We start from the raw sequence: 17,345 nt of genomic DNA, 5'->3' as shown, positions 1-17,345 counted from the left end.
GAGGGAGCGCTAGCGCTCCCTCTGTGTGGTTTCCCCCCACCCCCCCCCAAGGCGGGGATGGAAGGGGAAGACCTTCCCCTTCACCTCCACCCGTAATGACGTCAGCGCACAATCGCACGCTGACCTCATTACCCACTGCCAGTCGCACTGGAAGCCATTTGCTTCCAGTGCGATCACGGAGAAACAGGTAGGTTTCTCCTCCGGTGGGTGGGGGGTTTGGGCCAAAGAGGCTTTTCCTTTCCCCCGGTGTCTCTGAGCATTCCTGCTGCCCAATCGCATTGCGATCGGGCAGGAGGAATGCCCACTAGACACCAGGGATTTTTTACATTTTTATTCTGATTGCAATGTTTGTGTGTGGGAGCGGCCCCTTGGGCAAGGGTCGCTCCCTTTTGGGGGCATGTTTATTGTGGCCATTTCTGCCCCCCTTGGGGCAGATCGGCCTATTTTTAGGCCGATCCACTAGACATCAGGGATTTTATTTTATTTTTTCTAATTTTTTTTACATGTTTGGGAGCGGCCCCTTGGGCAAGGGTCGCTCCCTTTTGGGGGCATGTTTATTGTGGCCATTTCTGCCCCCCTTGTGGCAGATCGGTCTATTATTTTAAGGCTCATCAGCCCCCAAGGGTGGCAGAAACCACCAGAACGCCAGGGATTTTTTAAAATATGTTTATTTATGTGGGGAGGGGTCCCCTTGGGCAAGGGGCACCCCCCCCCCCAAGGGGGGCATTGAACTGTTGGCCATTTCTGCCCCCCCTTGTGGGCAGATGAGCCTATTTGTTTTTAGGCCCCTCTGCCCCCAAGGGGGGCAGAAGCCACGTAGGCACCAGGGATAGTGTGTGTGAGTGGTTTGTTTTTTGTTTGGGGGTGGGCCCTTGGGGACACACTACTAAAGGTATTTTCTGCCCTCCTTGGGGCAGATAGGCCTATTTTTTAGTAGGCCCATCAGCCTCTATGGCAGAATCCACTTAGGCACCAATTTCTAAATGCTTGATGGTGGGATGTTTGTCAACTGACGAAGTATTTGCATTTGTGATCATTTATTTCCTCCTTTTTGTTCTAGTTCAAAGCTTTTGCTTTCTTTGCTGTGGCTCCTTGCGGTTTTGGCGGTGGTTGACCTGCGGTTTGCATAGTTGCATGTTTTAGGTAAGTAAAAACAATTTACTCCAAAGGAGTATTGTTGCCATGCATGAATGACATGTTTGTAGGTGGTGTACTAAATGCAGGTTTGTGTGAAATTGTCCTTAGATTTGTGCACAATGATATTTGTGTTGTCTTATTTCTGATTTGCTTTTCTTTCTTTCTTTTTAGTGGGATATCATTGGTGATTGCTGTGTCTGTGCAGAGTAGTTGCTGGTGATTCAAGCGTTTTCAGGCAAGTGAGCGGTATAGTTTTTGAGTTTATATCTCTTACTAATAAAGGTACACTTTATTACTTATCTTACACAGTGCTGGTTGTTGGTGGTGCATTTGTCCAGTTAATTTTAGTAGGAAAGTTCATGGCTAGCTGCAGGATGACCGCTCAGCAGGTGGTTGGTATGCTTTTTGAGTCATTGTCTGATCATGATTATGAGACGGACTCTGCATCTGAGGAAGAGGAGGAAGTGAGGGATTCTGGCAGTGAAGTTTCTGCCGGAGAGGAATCTTCTGATGAGGAAGCCACACTCAGTGCAGATGAAGGGCCTGTTTCAGAGGAGGACACTGATGCGCCATTAGTGCAGCAACCTGGGGCTGAAAGGTTTCTCGTTAGAAGACCTGAACTCTGGGTTGCCCCAAACATGAAGCAGCCAGAGTTGCCTGCCTTTACTGGTCTCCCAGGGTGTAGAGTCAATACTGAGAACTTTTTGCCTGTCAATTTCTTTGAGTTATTTGTGGATGATGTGTTTTTGGAAGAGATTGTTGAGCAGACTAATTTGTATGCGGAGCAGTATTTGAGGGACAACGCTGCTAGACTTAGGCCGCACTCTAGAGCTGCCCAGAGGATTCCCACAAATTTTGAGGAGATGAAAAGGTTTTTAGGTTTGACTCTTTTGATGGGGTTAATAAGGAAGCCGTCACTGGCTTCTTATGGGTCTACTAGTCCCTTGATGGCAACAGCTATATTTCCTGCAACAATGAGTCATAATCAGTATTTGCTTCTTCTTTATTGACAATGCATTAGCCTTGCCACGAGATCACCCTGATTCTGACCGTCTTTTTCAGATTAGGCCTGTCCTTGATCATTTTGTAGATCGGTTTTCAGAGGTCTATGTTCCAGGCAAAGAAATAGCTGTGGACGAGTCTTTGGTCCTCTTCAAGGATCGTTTGGTTTTTAGGCAGTACATTCCTAGCAAGAGGGCACAATGTTGAATTAAATTGTATATGCTGTCTGAAAGTAGTACAGGATATGTGTATGATTTCCGTGTCTACACTGGTAGGGATTCCAGTATTGACCCCCCTGGTTGTCCTCCCACTTTTGGAGTTACTGAGAAAATTGTGTGGGAACTTGGTAGACGACTGTTCAACAAAGGTCACCATTTGTATGTAGATAACCTTTACACTGGAGTGCAGTTGTTCAAGGAATTGTTTAGAGTGGACACTGTTGCTTGTGGCACAATTCGTTGTAACCGGAAAGGATATCCAAGGGAGCTTGTCTGTAAAAAACTTGAGAGGGGACAGTGCAGTGCCTTGCGGGATGATGAGCTGCTAGCTTTGAAGTTTTCAGACAGGAGGGATGTCTACATGCTAAGTACCATCCATGATGAGAGTACTTCCCCCGTGACTGTTTGGGGCCAGGTTGCTGAAGTGCGCAAACCTGTGTGCATTTTAGATTATAATAAGCACATGGGAGGTGTAGATAGAGTTGATCAGAGGTTGGAACCTTATACTGCTATTCGTAAGTCTTACGTTTGGTATAAGAAGTTTGCAATTCACCTCTTCCACTTAGCAACTTTTAATGCTTTTATTGTGTTTAAGGATAGGTCTCCAGAGTCAAAGATGACATTTGTGAAATTTCATGAGTCAGTGATAGAGAGCCTTATTGTGGTGGAACAGGCCAGAGTTCCTAGAGAAGCAGTGGTGGAGGATGTGGCTAGATTGAAAGATCGCCACTTTGCTGAGCACATTCCTCCCACACCCAAAAAAGACTTTCCAGCTAAGAAATGTAGAGTGTGTTTTCGAAGAGGTATCCAGAGGGAGACTTGAATGTAATGCCCAGATTGTCCTTCAAAGCCTGGGCTGTGTGTGGGGGGTTGTTTTAAGAATTACCACACCCAGAAGAATTACTGGGAACAACCATGAGTGTAAACTCATGTCTGTTTTGTATTTTCATGTGTTCAGTTTCATGGTTAGCATTTCTGTCATGTACTTAGTTAGAGGTTTTGTGTTTGTAGTTTTGTAATTATTTCTAATTAGTTAGGGGTTTCTTTGTTTAAAAAAAAAAGTGATGCCATTGTATGTGGAGTGGGGCTTGGCTTAGGGTGTACATATTGACTTGCTGTTGGCTACTGCAACACACTGCCAGCCAAACACCAGTCCACACACTCCCATCAGCTGGTGTGATTATTGTATCAGTCATGTGGGCGTATGTAAGTGATGGGCCCTTGAGTGGCGCTGTCTGTCGATGTGAGTGTTGTAATGTGCTGGGCCCGTGGCTGGCGGTGTGAATGGTCTTGTGCGTGTCATGTATGAAAGGTGTGTGAATGGACTGTAAAGCGGTTGGTGCCTTGCCGTGGCTTTACAGCTCACGAGCTGCGAGTCATTGGTTCAGTTTTTTGCCTTTCAGTTATTAACAGTGCATTTCATTTTTGTGAAATCTCTTGTTAATAAAATTTGATCCACTGAACCATCACTCACCCTCGTGCCAAATCCAACCAGTATGTGTGGTAAAAATGACAAAACCTGCTCCGCTGTAATCAGGCGTCACAGCACACCTGTGACACGCTAGGTGCCTCGGTTGGGACCCCGATGAAGAAGCATGCCACCAACTTGGTTGGTGGGTGAGGGGTCTTTTTCACATAACCTAAGTGCGTTTCTTTTCACAATTTTAGTGTTTGGCACATCACAGACGTATGTGGACACATCAAAATGATATATCACAAAACTACCTGTGTTTGGGGGGGGGAGGGGGCACCTATGTTTTTGGTCTTGGGTGCGGCCTTCATCTAGGGAAACCTACCAAACCCAGACATTTTTTTAAACTAGACACCCCAAGGAGTCCAGGGAGGTGTGGCTTGCGTGGATCTCCCAACATTTTCTTACCCAGACTCCTCTGCAAACCTCAAAATTTGCTTTAAAAAAGCATATTTTCCTGACTTTTGTTTGTACGATCACCGCTCCAGCACAAAATTCCTACTCCCCAGCGTTCCCCTCAGTCTCCCAAGTAAAATGACATCTCACTTGTGTGGGTCCCCAAAGCTGAGTCAGCCTAAAGATGTATAAAAGAAGAATATGTCCTTATCAACTCGCTGTGCTATCCCCTCTATCTCTACAAGTTTTGGGCCTTATTCCGTTGCAGACACCTGGCCCACCGACACAAGTGAGGTATAATTTTTCTCTAGTTTTCAGAAATGCACAGGTTTGATAGGTTTCCCTAGGTGCCGGCTGAGCTAGAGGCCAAAGTCTACAGGTAGGCACTTTGCAAAAAACACCTCTGTTTTCTGTCAAAAAATGGGATGTGTCCATGTTGTGTTTTGGGGCATTTCCTGTCGCGGGCGCTAGTCCTACCCACACAAGTGAGGTATCATTTTTATCGGGGGAGTTGGGGGAACGCTGAGTGGAAGGAAATTTGTGGCTCCTCTCAGATTCCAGAACTTTCTGTCACCGAAATGTGAGGAAAATGTGTTTTTTTAGCCAAATTTTGAGATTTGCAAAGGATTCTGGGGAACAGAACCTGGTCAAAGCCCCACAAGTCACCCCATCTTGGATTCCTCCAAGTCTCTAGTTTTCAGAAATGCACAAGTTTGGTAGGTTTCCCTAGGTGCTGGCTGAGCTAGAGGCCAAAATCTACAGGTAGGCACTTTGCAAAAAACACCTCGGTTTTCTGTCAAAAAATGGGATGTGTCCACGTTGTGTTTTGGGGCATTTCCTGTCCCGGGCGCTAGGCCTACCCACACAACTGAGGTACCATTTTTATCGGGAGACTTAGGGGAACATAGAATAGCAAAACAAGTGTTATTGCCCCTTGTCTTTCTCTACATTTTTTCCTTCCAAATAGAAGAGTGTGTAAAAAAGACATCTATTTGAGAAATGCCCTGTAATTCACATGCTAGTATGGGCACCCCGGAATTCAGAGATGGGCAAATAACCACTGCTCCTCAACACCTTATCTTGTGTTCATTTTGGAAATACAAAGGTTTTCTTGATAGCTATTTTTTACTCTTTATATTTCAGGAAATTAATTGCTGTATACCGGGTATAGAATGAAAACCCACTGCAGGGTGCAGCTCATTTATTGGCTCTGGGTACCTAGAGTTCCTTATGAACCTACAAGTCCTATATATCCCCGCAACCAGAAGAGTCCAGCAGACATAAAGGTATATTGCTTTCGAAACTCTGATATTGCAGGAAAAAGTTACAGAGTAAAACGTGGAGAAAATTGCAGTTTTTTTCACCTCAATTTCAATATTTGTTTTTTTCAGTTGTTATTTTCTGTAGGAAACCCTTGTAGGATCTACACAAATTGCCCCTTGCTGAATTCAGAATTTTGTCAACTTTTCAGAAATGTTTCGGTTTCTGGGATCCAGCATTGGTTTCACGCCCATTTCTGTCACTGACTGGAAGGAGGCTGAAAGCACAAAAAATCTTAAAAATGGGGTATGTCCCAGTAAAATGCCAAAATTGTGTTGAAAAATTGGGTTTTCTGATTCAAGTCTGCCTGTTCCTGAAAGCTGGTGATTTTAGCACCGCAAACTCTTTGTTGATGCCATTTTCAGGGAAAAAAACACAAGCCTTCTTCTGCAGCCCCTTTTTCCAATTTTTTTGAAAAAAAAACTAAATTTTCACTGTATTTTGGCTAATTTCTTGGCCTCCTTCTGGGGAACCCACAAAGTCTGGGTACCTCTAGAATCCCTAGGATGTTGGGAAAAAATGACGCAAATTTGGCGCGGGTAGCTTATGTGAACAAAAAGTTATGAGGGGTCTAAGCGCGAACTGCCCCAAATATAAAAAAAAAAGGCTCGGCACAGGAGGGAGAAAAGTCCCGGCAGCGAAGGGGATAACCATTAAGAACAGACATAAGCCCAGAATGTGCATCAAAGTTCCTTAAAGGGACCTATCCTTCCATATTAGTGTCCCAAAAGGATTTCTTGTCAAGATTTCAGGACTGTTAATTATCCAAACTTCATGAAGAACGGCATTCGTTAGAGGTAGTTTAAATTAGGAGTATGACCAATATCCAAACTTCATCAGGCAATGAGTTCCTCCCTTTTATTCTATTTTAAAAAAAGGCAGGACTGTCACTTGAGATATAAGAAAATTACAGTTCACCACCTTTCGTTTTACATCCACGTGGGCACCAATAAGCTATCTGTTAAAAGAGCTTTTACTCTTAATTGAAACTACCTCTGTAACAAACACCCTTCTGGGGTTAACAGTCCTGAAATCTTGAACAGTGTTTTGTCAGCAAATCAGGCCAAAATCAGATAATGTCCATCAACTTCAAGGGTTTCAAAGTGGTGCAGAAATTGTCTATGAGAGCAGCAGTAGTGTTGGCGTTGGAATGCTGTGTAGGAATCAAAGTAGATCTCGCACAGTGTGCTGTGCCTTGGCGGGCACAGGCTTTGCGGGAAGGGGCACCAAGGCCAGAGCCAGTGGAGGCACATAATCAGGAGGAATACAGGTCAGAGACACCGGAATCACCAAACTCAAGGGAGCAGGCTCAACCTTGGGGAGTGTCCTTGAGGTTACCAAAGCAGTCTCAAAGATGTTTAAGCATGGCCTCCGGGAAAGGCTTCAACTTAAGGGTCAGCCCATGGAATCTGAATTTCAGACTATCTTTTTTAACACTGAACCGACTGATTACAGGTAAGAGACTGACAGCAGGACTCCAAATGGGCCCTGGAGCAGGATCATTTCCTTGGGAAAGAAGATGTCTTCTGTACAATTGTTTTTTGTGGGAAGATCTTTTGTGTGATCAGTCCCTATTAAAGGGACTTCTCTTAGGAGGAAGCATCATCCTGCGGGCCTTGGACAAAAAACATGGCACCCCACCATAATAACCTTCACATAAATCACTCAATAAGAGTTACAGTTTGAGGGACCATGTTGGGACCTAAGTCATTACATGCAGATATACTGTGGGTCCAACAAAGACAACTTCTTCCAACATCTGCAACAGGTTTGAATCTTGAAATCTTTGAAGGAGACATGAGACCTACTTGCAGTATAAAATGAAGTAATTGTTCTGCAAAGAACAGAAAAGTGCTTTGAAACTGTTATTGAAGCTCATAAAATATGAACTGCTACAATTGCAGCTTATATATTCTGATGTCTTCACAACCTGGGGTGGGTAGAGTTGCAGCTGAGGCCACAAACTATTGCTGTGGAAACAGTTGTTGTATCCAGTATAGCATCTGGAGGCTAGTTATAAAATGAGGAATCTGCAGGAAGAAATGTCTGTTAGCAGAAAAAGCTGTTCAACAGTTGTTACCTTAAACCATATGTAAGGAAATGCCTCCTTGGCATGGTTACCCCCTGACTTTTTGCCTTTGCTGATGCTATGTTTTGATTTGAAAGTGTGCGGAGGCCTGCTAACCAGGCCCCAGCACCAGTGTTCTTTCCCTAACCTGTACCTTTGTTTACACAATTGGCACACCCTGGCATCCAGGTAAGTCCCTTGTAACTGGTACCCCTGGTACCAAGGGCCTTGATGCCAGGGAAGGTCTCTAAGGGATGCAGCATGTCTTATGCCACCCTGGGGACCCCTCACTCAGCACAGACACACTGCTTGCCAGCTTGTGTGTGCTAGTGAGGACACAACGAGTAAGTCGACATGGCACTCCCCTCAGGGTGCCATGCCAACCTCACACTGCCTATGCAGTATAGATAAGTCACCCCTCTAGCAGGCCTTACAGCCCTAAGGCAGGGTGCACTATACCATAGGTGAGGGCACCAGTGCATGAGCACTGTGCCCCTACAGTGTCTAAGCAAAACCTTAGACATTGCAAGTGCAGGGTAGCCATAAGAGTATATGGTCTGGGAGTCTGTCAAACACGAACTCCACAGCACCATAATGGCTACACTGAAAACTGGGAAGTTTGGTATCAAACTTCTCAGCACAATAAATGCACACTGATACCAGTGTACATTTTATTGTAACATACACCCCAGAGGGCACCTTAGAGGTGCCCCCTGAAACCTTAACCAACTACCCGTGTAGGCTGACTGGTTTTAGCAGCCTGCCACACTCGAGACATGTTTCTGGCCACATGGGGAGAGTGCCTTTGTCATTCTGTGGCTAGTACCAAAGCCTGCACTGGGTCGAGATGCTTATCACCTCCTCCTTGCAGGAGCTGTAACACCTGGCGGGGAGCCTCAAAGGCTCACCCCCTTTGTTACAGCACCACAGGGCATTCCAGCTAGTGGAGTTGCCCACCCCCTCCGGCCACGGCCCCACTTTTGGCGGCAAGGCCGGAGGAGATAATGAGAAAAACAAGGAGGAGTCACTGGCCAGTCAGGACAGCCCCTAAGGCAACCTGAGCTGAAGTGACTCTGACTTTTAGGAATCCTCCATCTTGCAGATGGAGGATCCCCCCCAATAGGGATAGGAATGTGACACCCTCCCTTTGGGAGGAGGCACAAAGAGGGTGTAGCCACCCTCAGGGCTAGTAGCCATTGGCTACTGCCCTCCCTGACCTAAACACACCCCTAAATTCTGTATTTAGGGGCTCCCCTGAACCTAGGAACTCAGAGTCCTGCAACCTAAGAAGAAGAGGACTGCTGAGCTGAAAAACCCTGCGGAGAAGACGGAGACACCAACTGCTTCAGCCCCAGCTCTACCGGCCTGTCTCCCCACTTCTAAAGACACTGCTCCAGCGACGCTTTCCCCAGGACCAGCGACCTCTGAATCCTCAGAGGACTGCCCTGCTCTAGAAGGACCAAGAAACTCCCGAGTACAGCGGCTCTGTTCACCCAAGACTGCAACTTTGTTTCAAAGAAGCAACTTCAAGACAACTGCGTTTCCCGCGGAAGAGTGAGACTTGCTACTCTGCACCCGACGCCCCCGGCTCGACTTGTGGAGAAACAACACTTCAGGGAGGACTCCCCGGCGACTACGAGACTGTGAGTAGCCAGAGTTGCCCCCTCTGAGCCCCCACAGCGACGCCTGCAGAGGGAATCCCGAGGCTCCCCCTGACCGCGACTGCCTGACTCCCAGATCCCGACGCCTGGAAAAGACTCTGCACCCGCAGCCCCCAGGACCTGAAGGATCGGAACTCCAGTGCAGGAGTGACCTCCAGGAGGCCCTCTCCCTTGCCCAGGTGGTGGCTACCCCGAGGAGCCCCCCCCCTTGCCTGCATCGCTGAAGAGACCCCTTGGTCTCCTATTGATTTGCATTGGAAACCTGACGTGTGTTTGCACACTGCACCCGGCCGCCCCCTTGCTGCTGAGGGTGTACTTTCTGTGCTAACTTGTGTCCCCCCCGGTGCCCTACAAAACCCCCCTGGTTTGCCCTCCGAAGACGCGGGTACTTACCTGCTGGCAGACTGGAACCGGGGCACCCCCTTCTCCATTGAAGCCTATGCGTTTTGGGCACCACTTTGAACTCTGCACCTGACTGGCCCTGAGCTGCTGGTGTGGTAACTTTGGGGTTGCTCTGAACCCCCAACGGTGGGCTACCTTGGACCCAAACTTGAACCCCGTAGGTGGTTTACTTACCTCCAAAAACTAACAAATACTTACCTCCCCCAGGAACTGTTGAAAATTTCACTGTCTAGTTTTAAAATAGCTATATGTGATTTATTTGAAAAGTATACATGCTATTGTGATTATTCAAAGTTCCTAAAGTACTTACCTGCAATACCTTTCAATTGAAGTATTACATGTAAAATTTGAACCTGTGGTTCTTAAAATAAACTAAGAAAAGATATGTTTCTATACAAAAACCTATTGGCCTGGAATGTCTCTGAGTGTGTGTTCCTCATTTATTGCTTGTGTGTGTACAACAAATGCTTAACACTACTCCTTTGATAAGCCTACTGCTCGACCACACTACCACAAAATAGAGCATTAGTATTATCTCTTTTTGTCACTATCTTACCTCTAAGGGGAACCCTTGGACTCTGTGCATACTATTCCTTACTTTGAAATAGTGCATACAGAGCCAACTTCCTAAACCATATATTTGTATACTCTAATCCTGTTATTATGGATTTACTGACTGAACAGGTCATCTCCCTGGGACACTGCACACTTTAATGCTGCATTATTTGTAAAGCGTTGAGTTGTTGTACACTCTGGTGAGTCTGTCAAAGAGGCTCAAAAACCCAAGTATCGTAAAGATCTGTAGAAATGGACATTAAGAATGGCAAGCATAGTTCATTATATCAGCCTCTATTATAGGGCCTTCGAGCACTGTTGCCACCAGACAAATTTGTATTTATTAACTGGTGAGGAACACCAATTATAGTTGCCATTATTGCCTGCGAGCACACCATTACTCATTACAGCTGTAGTGCTGAGCTTTTCTTTGTATCTTTTCTCATTATACTTTTAGGCTGGGCCACACAAGCTTTTCTGTACCCAACTTACACCTTAGTGTATGTATTTTGTCTAAACAGCCGAAGTCTAAGGTGCAACACACATTGTCATCGACTGAGTGACCAGCCACTTTCCCCAAAGAGGGACACAGCCCCATCTCTTACAGTTAGAGCTTGGAACACAGGTTCGATATGCTAGAATTTCTGCTGGTCTCTACCAGTCATGTATCCCTTGCAGTCACACTGAATACCTTGTCTTCTAGAGTACCCTGGAAAATTTACGTGGGATCATGCACGGAAGGTGGCAGAGTCGGACCAGACACAGGATTTCATCCCCAGGCATACTCTCTGTATCCAGTCACTTTCTGGTTCCCATTATTAGTTTGATAATCCTACACTGGCACACCTAGGGCTAGATGACCAGGTGCAGATTCTGGGTGGAATACCATGCTTACTAGAATGCAGAGAGCAATGTCTTTGAACTGTTTACAACTATGCAGGGTACAGACTTCTCAAATGGCCTGGGTTCCCAAAAACCAATATTTATTTTCAGGTTCTCCCAGCACTCTCAGCAGGAGTGGAACCAGAATCTGGAAACTTAGAATTGAAAGCTTTGAATAAAATACATCTTGAAGTTCTGCTGGATTGGATCTTTGCCCATGATATGGTCTGCTTTTCTTCTATTTAATTTGCAGTGTTTTATTGTACTTAGAGAAAGAGTTACTTTTCCTGCCTAATCTTTCCACACTTTAGAACAAGTTAGCATGTCAAGGCAGAAGACTGGCAAAGCCTGTGTTTCCAAGATTTCAAAGCAGCACTAAGCTTGCTGCCCCCTCAGAAATAAATGCCTTTAATTGATGAGTTGCAACTAATAAAGAAAACCTTGAGCGAATGCTTAGATGAAGCACAACATTTTTATCCTTTGATGTATAGTTAGGCAGGGTCCCTGGAATGGGTCTGCCCACCTAGATGTTTGGCTGCTTGAAGACTGACTTGTTACAATACTGTTTCTTGACAATCAGAATACCACATTATTATAACCTGAATGTCACTGAGAACTTCACAATATCATGGTTAGTTTCAGGGTAGAGACTGAATAAAATATTGGGTTGTAAAGCAAATATTTTTTTTCCACTGGATTAATCAATATCTCAAATCACTTTGCCACTTCAAAGATTATCTACAAGTCCTTTCTGTGTGATGGGCTTTCAAGCGTGGGCTATGTAAAGTTATTTGTTTAATTTACCTTTTTTTTTAATTTGCTTATTAGAGATTCAGCTTAACCAGGAGAATCAACAATTTAACTAAATAAAATGCAGACGTGATAACAATGCTTGACATCAAGATACATACACTTGTCATCCATCACTGCAGTATGCGAGGAACTAGTTTAGGGGAACCAATTTCCACTATGACAAAGAAACAGGCACACGTATTCTTCAATACTTACCCTCCAAAGACCACGGGTTCCTTCCTGCTGGTAGATATTTATGAAGTTGCAAATCATACCACCTTGCACTAAACTACCTTGAGCCTGCATTCGAATCTGGAAAAAGAAAGTGACATTTGACAGAAAGTACATTTACTATGTAATTTGCCCTTTCACAAAAATAGCTGGGTCTGTGTTGACACCTTGCCTGAGTATTCCCATACAACATACTACTATTTTAATCAATTTTCCTTTCTATGATTCCACTTTCCATGCCCCTCTCCTGGGAGGTGGGATTTTATATACACAACTCCATGCATGTTTTCCTACAACTTCTATCCTAAATCCAGCCATTGTCCCATAATAGTTCCTCTTCTTACAAAAAGCGAGATGCCATATTTTCTTCATCTGCCAGTTCTATGTGGATATACCCTCTTAGTCCAGCTTTTTCTTTAGCACCTTTACCTTTTGAAGTTGTAGTTCCCACTTATCTCATGTCCCCACTACACCAAAGGAGTCCCTAATCTTATCACACATAGCACCTCCATGAGTAATGTCCTCTTCCTTGGTACTGATGGACAATGCACTGACCACCTGTTAGCCTTAGGGTGGTCATACCCCAAACATTTTGCCTTCCTCCACCTGTTTTTTGCTGAATTTGTTTTGTTGTCCTTAGGATTCTGTGAACTGTACCACTGCTAACCAGTGCTCTCTCCATTAAACATAGTGAAAGTGGCTTCCACCCAATTGGCACATTTAATTTACCTCTAAACTGAACCCACAGCCTGTAAATTAAATGCTACTAGTGAGTCTGCAACACTGGTTGGGCCACTCACTTTAAGATGCTGCTCCTTTAAACCTCTCTCAGGCCTGCCACTACAACATGTACATGTAGTTTTAAACTGACATTTCAGCCTGGCAAAAAAACCTTTTGCCAGGTCTAAACCTTCCTTTTTAAAACATATAAGTCACCCCTAGGATAGTCCCTAAACAGCCCACAGGGCAGGTTGCAGTGTATTTGAAAAGAGGGCGTGCACTTTTAACTTGTACGTGTCCTGGTAGTGAAAAACTCATATTCGTTTTTCACTTCTGCAAAGCCTGCCTCTCCCACAGGATAACATAGTTTTCCCTTATTACATTTAATAAGAGGTAACTTACAACTGGGAGCAAATAGGAATATCAAGTTTCTAATTTTTTTTTAATTCAAAACCTAAAATTCAAAGTTGGATTTTACATCACAATTCTGAAAATGCCACTTTCAGAAAGTTGCAATTTTCTTGTCCCAACTACTTGGTTCCTGAAGCCTGTATCCTGGGTCAGGTCACCAAGTGTAGCCGGCAGTTGGTTATATGTATTGCTCTCACACAGTGAGACAAAGGAGGAATAGGTTTTGGCACGATAGGCCATCTCGGACATAAGTGAGGGGCAGAGATATCACCTATCCCACTTGCACCTCACAAATCCTCTACCTCAGCACACTCGCAAAGGGTTTCACACTGGTCTTTTGCTGGGCAAGGGCAGGGAGGCAGGAAAGGTCTGTAGTGGCAGGACTCTAGAAGCTTCTCCCACTGCTAAGTGGTCAGCAGGTATGAATAGAAGAACCTCAGACCGAACTCTTCAGTACATGTCTGGACCTGTGGAAGACTCCGGAGTGCTGTGATCTTCTGCTACAAGGATTGCTACTCTGCTGCCTGAGTAAGAAGGACTGAACATGCACCTTGAACCCAGCACCAAAGTGACTCCAAGGGCTAGTTGGCTGGCCTCCTGATCACAGCCTCAGAACATAAAAGACACCAATCACCTTGAACCCTGCATCTGGACTCTGCCTGTTGTGTGTTTTGTCCCTCCCCCCCAGATGGTGTCAACCCCAGTCCTGGACCCTAGGAAGTGGGCCTGAAGGTGGTCTGCCAGCCCAGCTGTGCTTTTCTTAGGAAGAACTGATACAGCACAATGCATTTACTCTCAGTGCAGCATCGGAACCACAGCTGCCTAACTCTTTCCCAAGGCTGGACCCCACAGCTCTTCAGAACCGTCACTGCGCAAAGCCTCATCGACGCAGGACCTTGTATCGCAGCCCCACTGCACAACATCCTCGAGGCAGGACTCCGCATTGCAGCCCACAGCTCACTGGAACTGCTGCTGTGCAACGCATCCTTAATGCAGAATATCACAACTATCCCCAATCAGGATTTAAGGGACTTTTATCAGTGGTCCTAAACTGGTCCCGTCCCACGCTTCATCGTGGTTGACCTGAACTTGTGACTTTGTCCCCGTCATGTGCGATCAGATAACCACAGTTGGCGCTTTGTGCTTTTAAGCACTACTTCTACTCATACCTTTAAAATTGCTTAGCTCCAGTTCTACTAAATGGAATTCAGTTTTTTTGGTGTCAACTCCATTATTACATTTTACTTGATTTTTCTAAATTGGTGTGGGATTTTTAGTTTGTTCTATTTTCACTTTAATAGTGTTTGTCTACTACATAAATACGTTACATATTGCTTCTAAGTTAAGCCTGACTGCTTTGGTGCTGACCTACTATGGGGTTGGCACTGGGTAATTTGGGGGTTGCAGTTTCACCCTGACAAGAACTGTAGCTGTGCTTGACTAGGGTTTCACCTCCCTCAACCAGTAACCCATTTTCCTACACCATCAACGTCTATTTACATGGAACATGCCCTCTGCAGCAGTTAGTTGTATTTAAAGTTTTTTTCTATGCTTACTTCAACCCATAGCAAAAATGTAACCATTAGGATGGCTTTTACCTTGTGCCTCCTCCCATCTTGACTGTTAAACACTGAATGTTTTATCCTTTTCATTTGTAAGTAGGCTCTCATACGAGATGCTCATTTTTTTCAGTTCTTACTCTGGGACCAGTCGTTGCTTCCTTTTCAGTTAAAGGTTTCTTAGGTTGTAATTCCTATTCCAGTTTTAATTGTTATTCAGACACTGCAACATGATAAGGCCTCCGCTAATGCAGTCCAGATTTTCCCCACTTCTTTGTCAATATTCTCATTTAGACTAAAACCTCTGGAAATGTATTTGTTCTCTTATTTATTATTACTGTACATATTACTTAAGAACAGAAACCTGGCTTACCTTTAATACATCTGTTGGGTTAGCGATGGATGAGGATATCACTCCAGAAATCACACCACACATGACATTTAACAACATTGTCTCATCTGAAATGACACAGGAAGGGATAGAGGAGATAAAGCTGGCCATTTCTAAAACAGTCCATCATTCAGGTGATGCCACATTAAGTAAATCACCCTTATAGCATTTGCATTGGCCTTTGTGATCGCTCTCCCTCACAGTAGGTCAGTGTAGGAAGTTGGCTCTGTATGTGCTATTTCAAAGTAAGGAATAGCATGCACAGAGTCCAAGGGTTCCCCTTAGAGGTAAAATAGTGGTAAAAATAGATAATACTAATGCTCTATTTTGTGGTAGTGTGGTCGAGCAGTAGGCTTATCCAAGGAGTAGTGTTAAGCATTTGTTGTACATACACATAGACAATAAATGAGGTACACACACTCAGAGACAAATCCAGCCAATAGGTTTTTATATAGAAAAATATCTTTTCTTAGTTTATTTTAAGAACCACAGGTTCAAATTCTACATGTAATATCTCATTCGAAAGGTATTGCAGGTAAGTACTTTAGGAACTTCAAATCATCAAAATTGCATGTATACTTTTCAAGTTATTCACAAATAGCTGTTTTAAAAGTGGACACTTAGTGCAATTTTCACAGTTCCTAGGGGAGGTAAGTATTTGTTAGTTTTACCAGGTAAGTAAGACACTTACAGGGTTCAGTTCTTGGTCCAAGGTAGCCCACCGTTGGGGGTTCGGAGCAACCCCAAAGTCACCACACCAGCAGCTCAGGGCCGGTCAGGTGCAGAGTTCAAAGTGGTGCCCAAAACACATAGGCTAGAATGGAGAGAAGGGGGTGCCCCGGTTCCGGTCTGCTTGCAGGTAAGTACCCGCGTCTTCGGAGGGCAGACCAGGGGGGTTTTGTAGGGCACCGGGGGGGACACAAGTCCACACAGAAATTTCACCCTCAGCGGCGCGGGGGCGGCCGGGTGCAGTGTAGGAACAGGCGTCGGGTTCGCAATGTTAGTCTATGAGAGATCTCGGGATCTCTTCAGCGCTGCAGGCAGGCAAGGGGGGAATTCCTCGGGGAAACCTCCACTTGGGCAAGGGAGAGGGACTCCTGGGGGTCACTTCTCCAGTGAAAGTCCGGTCCTTCAGGTCCTGGGGGCTGCGGGTGCAGGGTCTCTCCCAGGCGTCGGGACTTTAGGTTCAAAGAGTCGCGGTCAGGGGAAGCCTCGGGATTCCCTCTGCAGGCGGCGCTGTGGGGGCTCAGGGGGGACAGGTTTTTGTACTCACAGTCTTAGAGTAGTCCTGGGGTCCCTCCTGAGGTGTTGGATCGCCACCAGCCGAGTCGGGGTCGCCGGGTGCAGTGTTGCAAGTCTCACGCCTTTTGCGGGGAGCTTGCAGGGTTCTTTAAAGCTGCTGGAAACAAAGTTGCAGCTCTTCTTTGGAGCAGGTCCGCTGTCCTCGGGAGTTTCTTGTCTTTTCGAAGCAGGGGCAGTCCTCAGAGGATGTCGAGGTCGCTGGTCCCTTTGGAAGGCGTCGCTGGAGCAGGATCTTTGGAAGGCAGGAGACAGGCCGGTGAGTTTCTGGAGCCAAGGCAGTTGTCGTCTTCTGGTCTTCCTCTGCAGGGGTTTTTCAGCTAGGCAGTCCTTCTTCTTGTAGTTGCAGGAATCTAATCTTCTAGGGTTCAGGGTAGCCCTTAAATACTAAATTTAAGGGCGTGTTTAGGTCTGGGGGGTTAGTAGCCAATGGCTACTAGCCCTGAGGGTGGGTACACCCTCTTTGTGCCTCCTCCCAAGGGGAGGGGGTCACAATCCTAACCCTATTGGGGGAATCCTCCATCTGCAAGATGGAGGATTTCTAAAAGTCAGAGTCACCTCAGCTCAGGACACCTTAGGGGCTGTCCTGACTGGCCAGTGAGGCCAGTGACTCCTCCTTGTTGCTTTCTTTGTTCCCTCCAGCCTTGCCGCCAAAAGTGGGGGCCGTGGCCGGAGGGGGCGGGCAACTCCACCAAGCTGGAGTGCCCTGCTGGGCTGTGACAAAGGGGTGAGCCTTTGAGGCTCACCGCCAGGTGTTACAGCTCCTGCCTGGGGGAGGTGTTAGCATCTCCACCCAGTGCAGGCTTTGTTACTGGCCTCAGAGTGACAAA

General features: G+C 45.7%; 1 protein-coding gene across 3 annotated transcripts in view; it reads right to left on the bottom strand.

Annotated features, from left to right (window-relative positions):
- The window catches only part of SLC25A14 (solute carrier family 25 member 14), a 163,301-nt gene that overhangs the window by 18,564 nt on the left and 127,392 nt on the right, over positions 1–17,345 (bottom strand). For all 3 annotated transcript variants that reach the window (XM_069214053.1, XM_069214072.1, XM_069214062.1), the window contains 2 exons: positions 15,199–15,284; positions 12,121–12,216 (listed from right to left, as the gene is read on the bottom strand). In XM_069214053.1, the coding sequence (XP_069070154.1) occupies positions 12,121–12,216; positions 15,199–15,284 (182 nt within the window). The remainder of the gene's footprint in view (positions 1–12,120; positions 12,217–15,198; positions 15,285–17,345) is intronic.

Source organism: Pleurodeles waltl, chromosome 2_1, assembly GCF_031143425.1.
Source record: "Pleurodeles waltl isolate 20211129_DDA chromosome 2_1, aPleWal1.hap1.20221129, whole genome shotgun sequence".
Classification (NCBI taxonomy): Eukaryota; Metazoa; Chordata; class Amphibia; order Caudata; family Salamandridae; genus Pleurodeles; species Pleurodeles waltl.
This window is presented reverse-complemented; position numbering and strand designations above follow the sequence as displayed.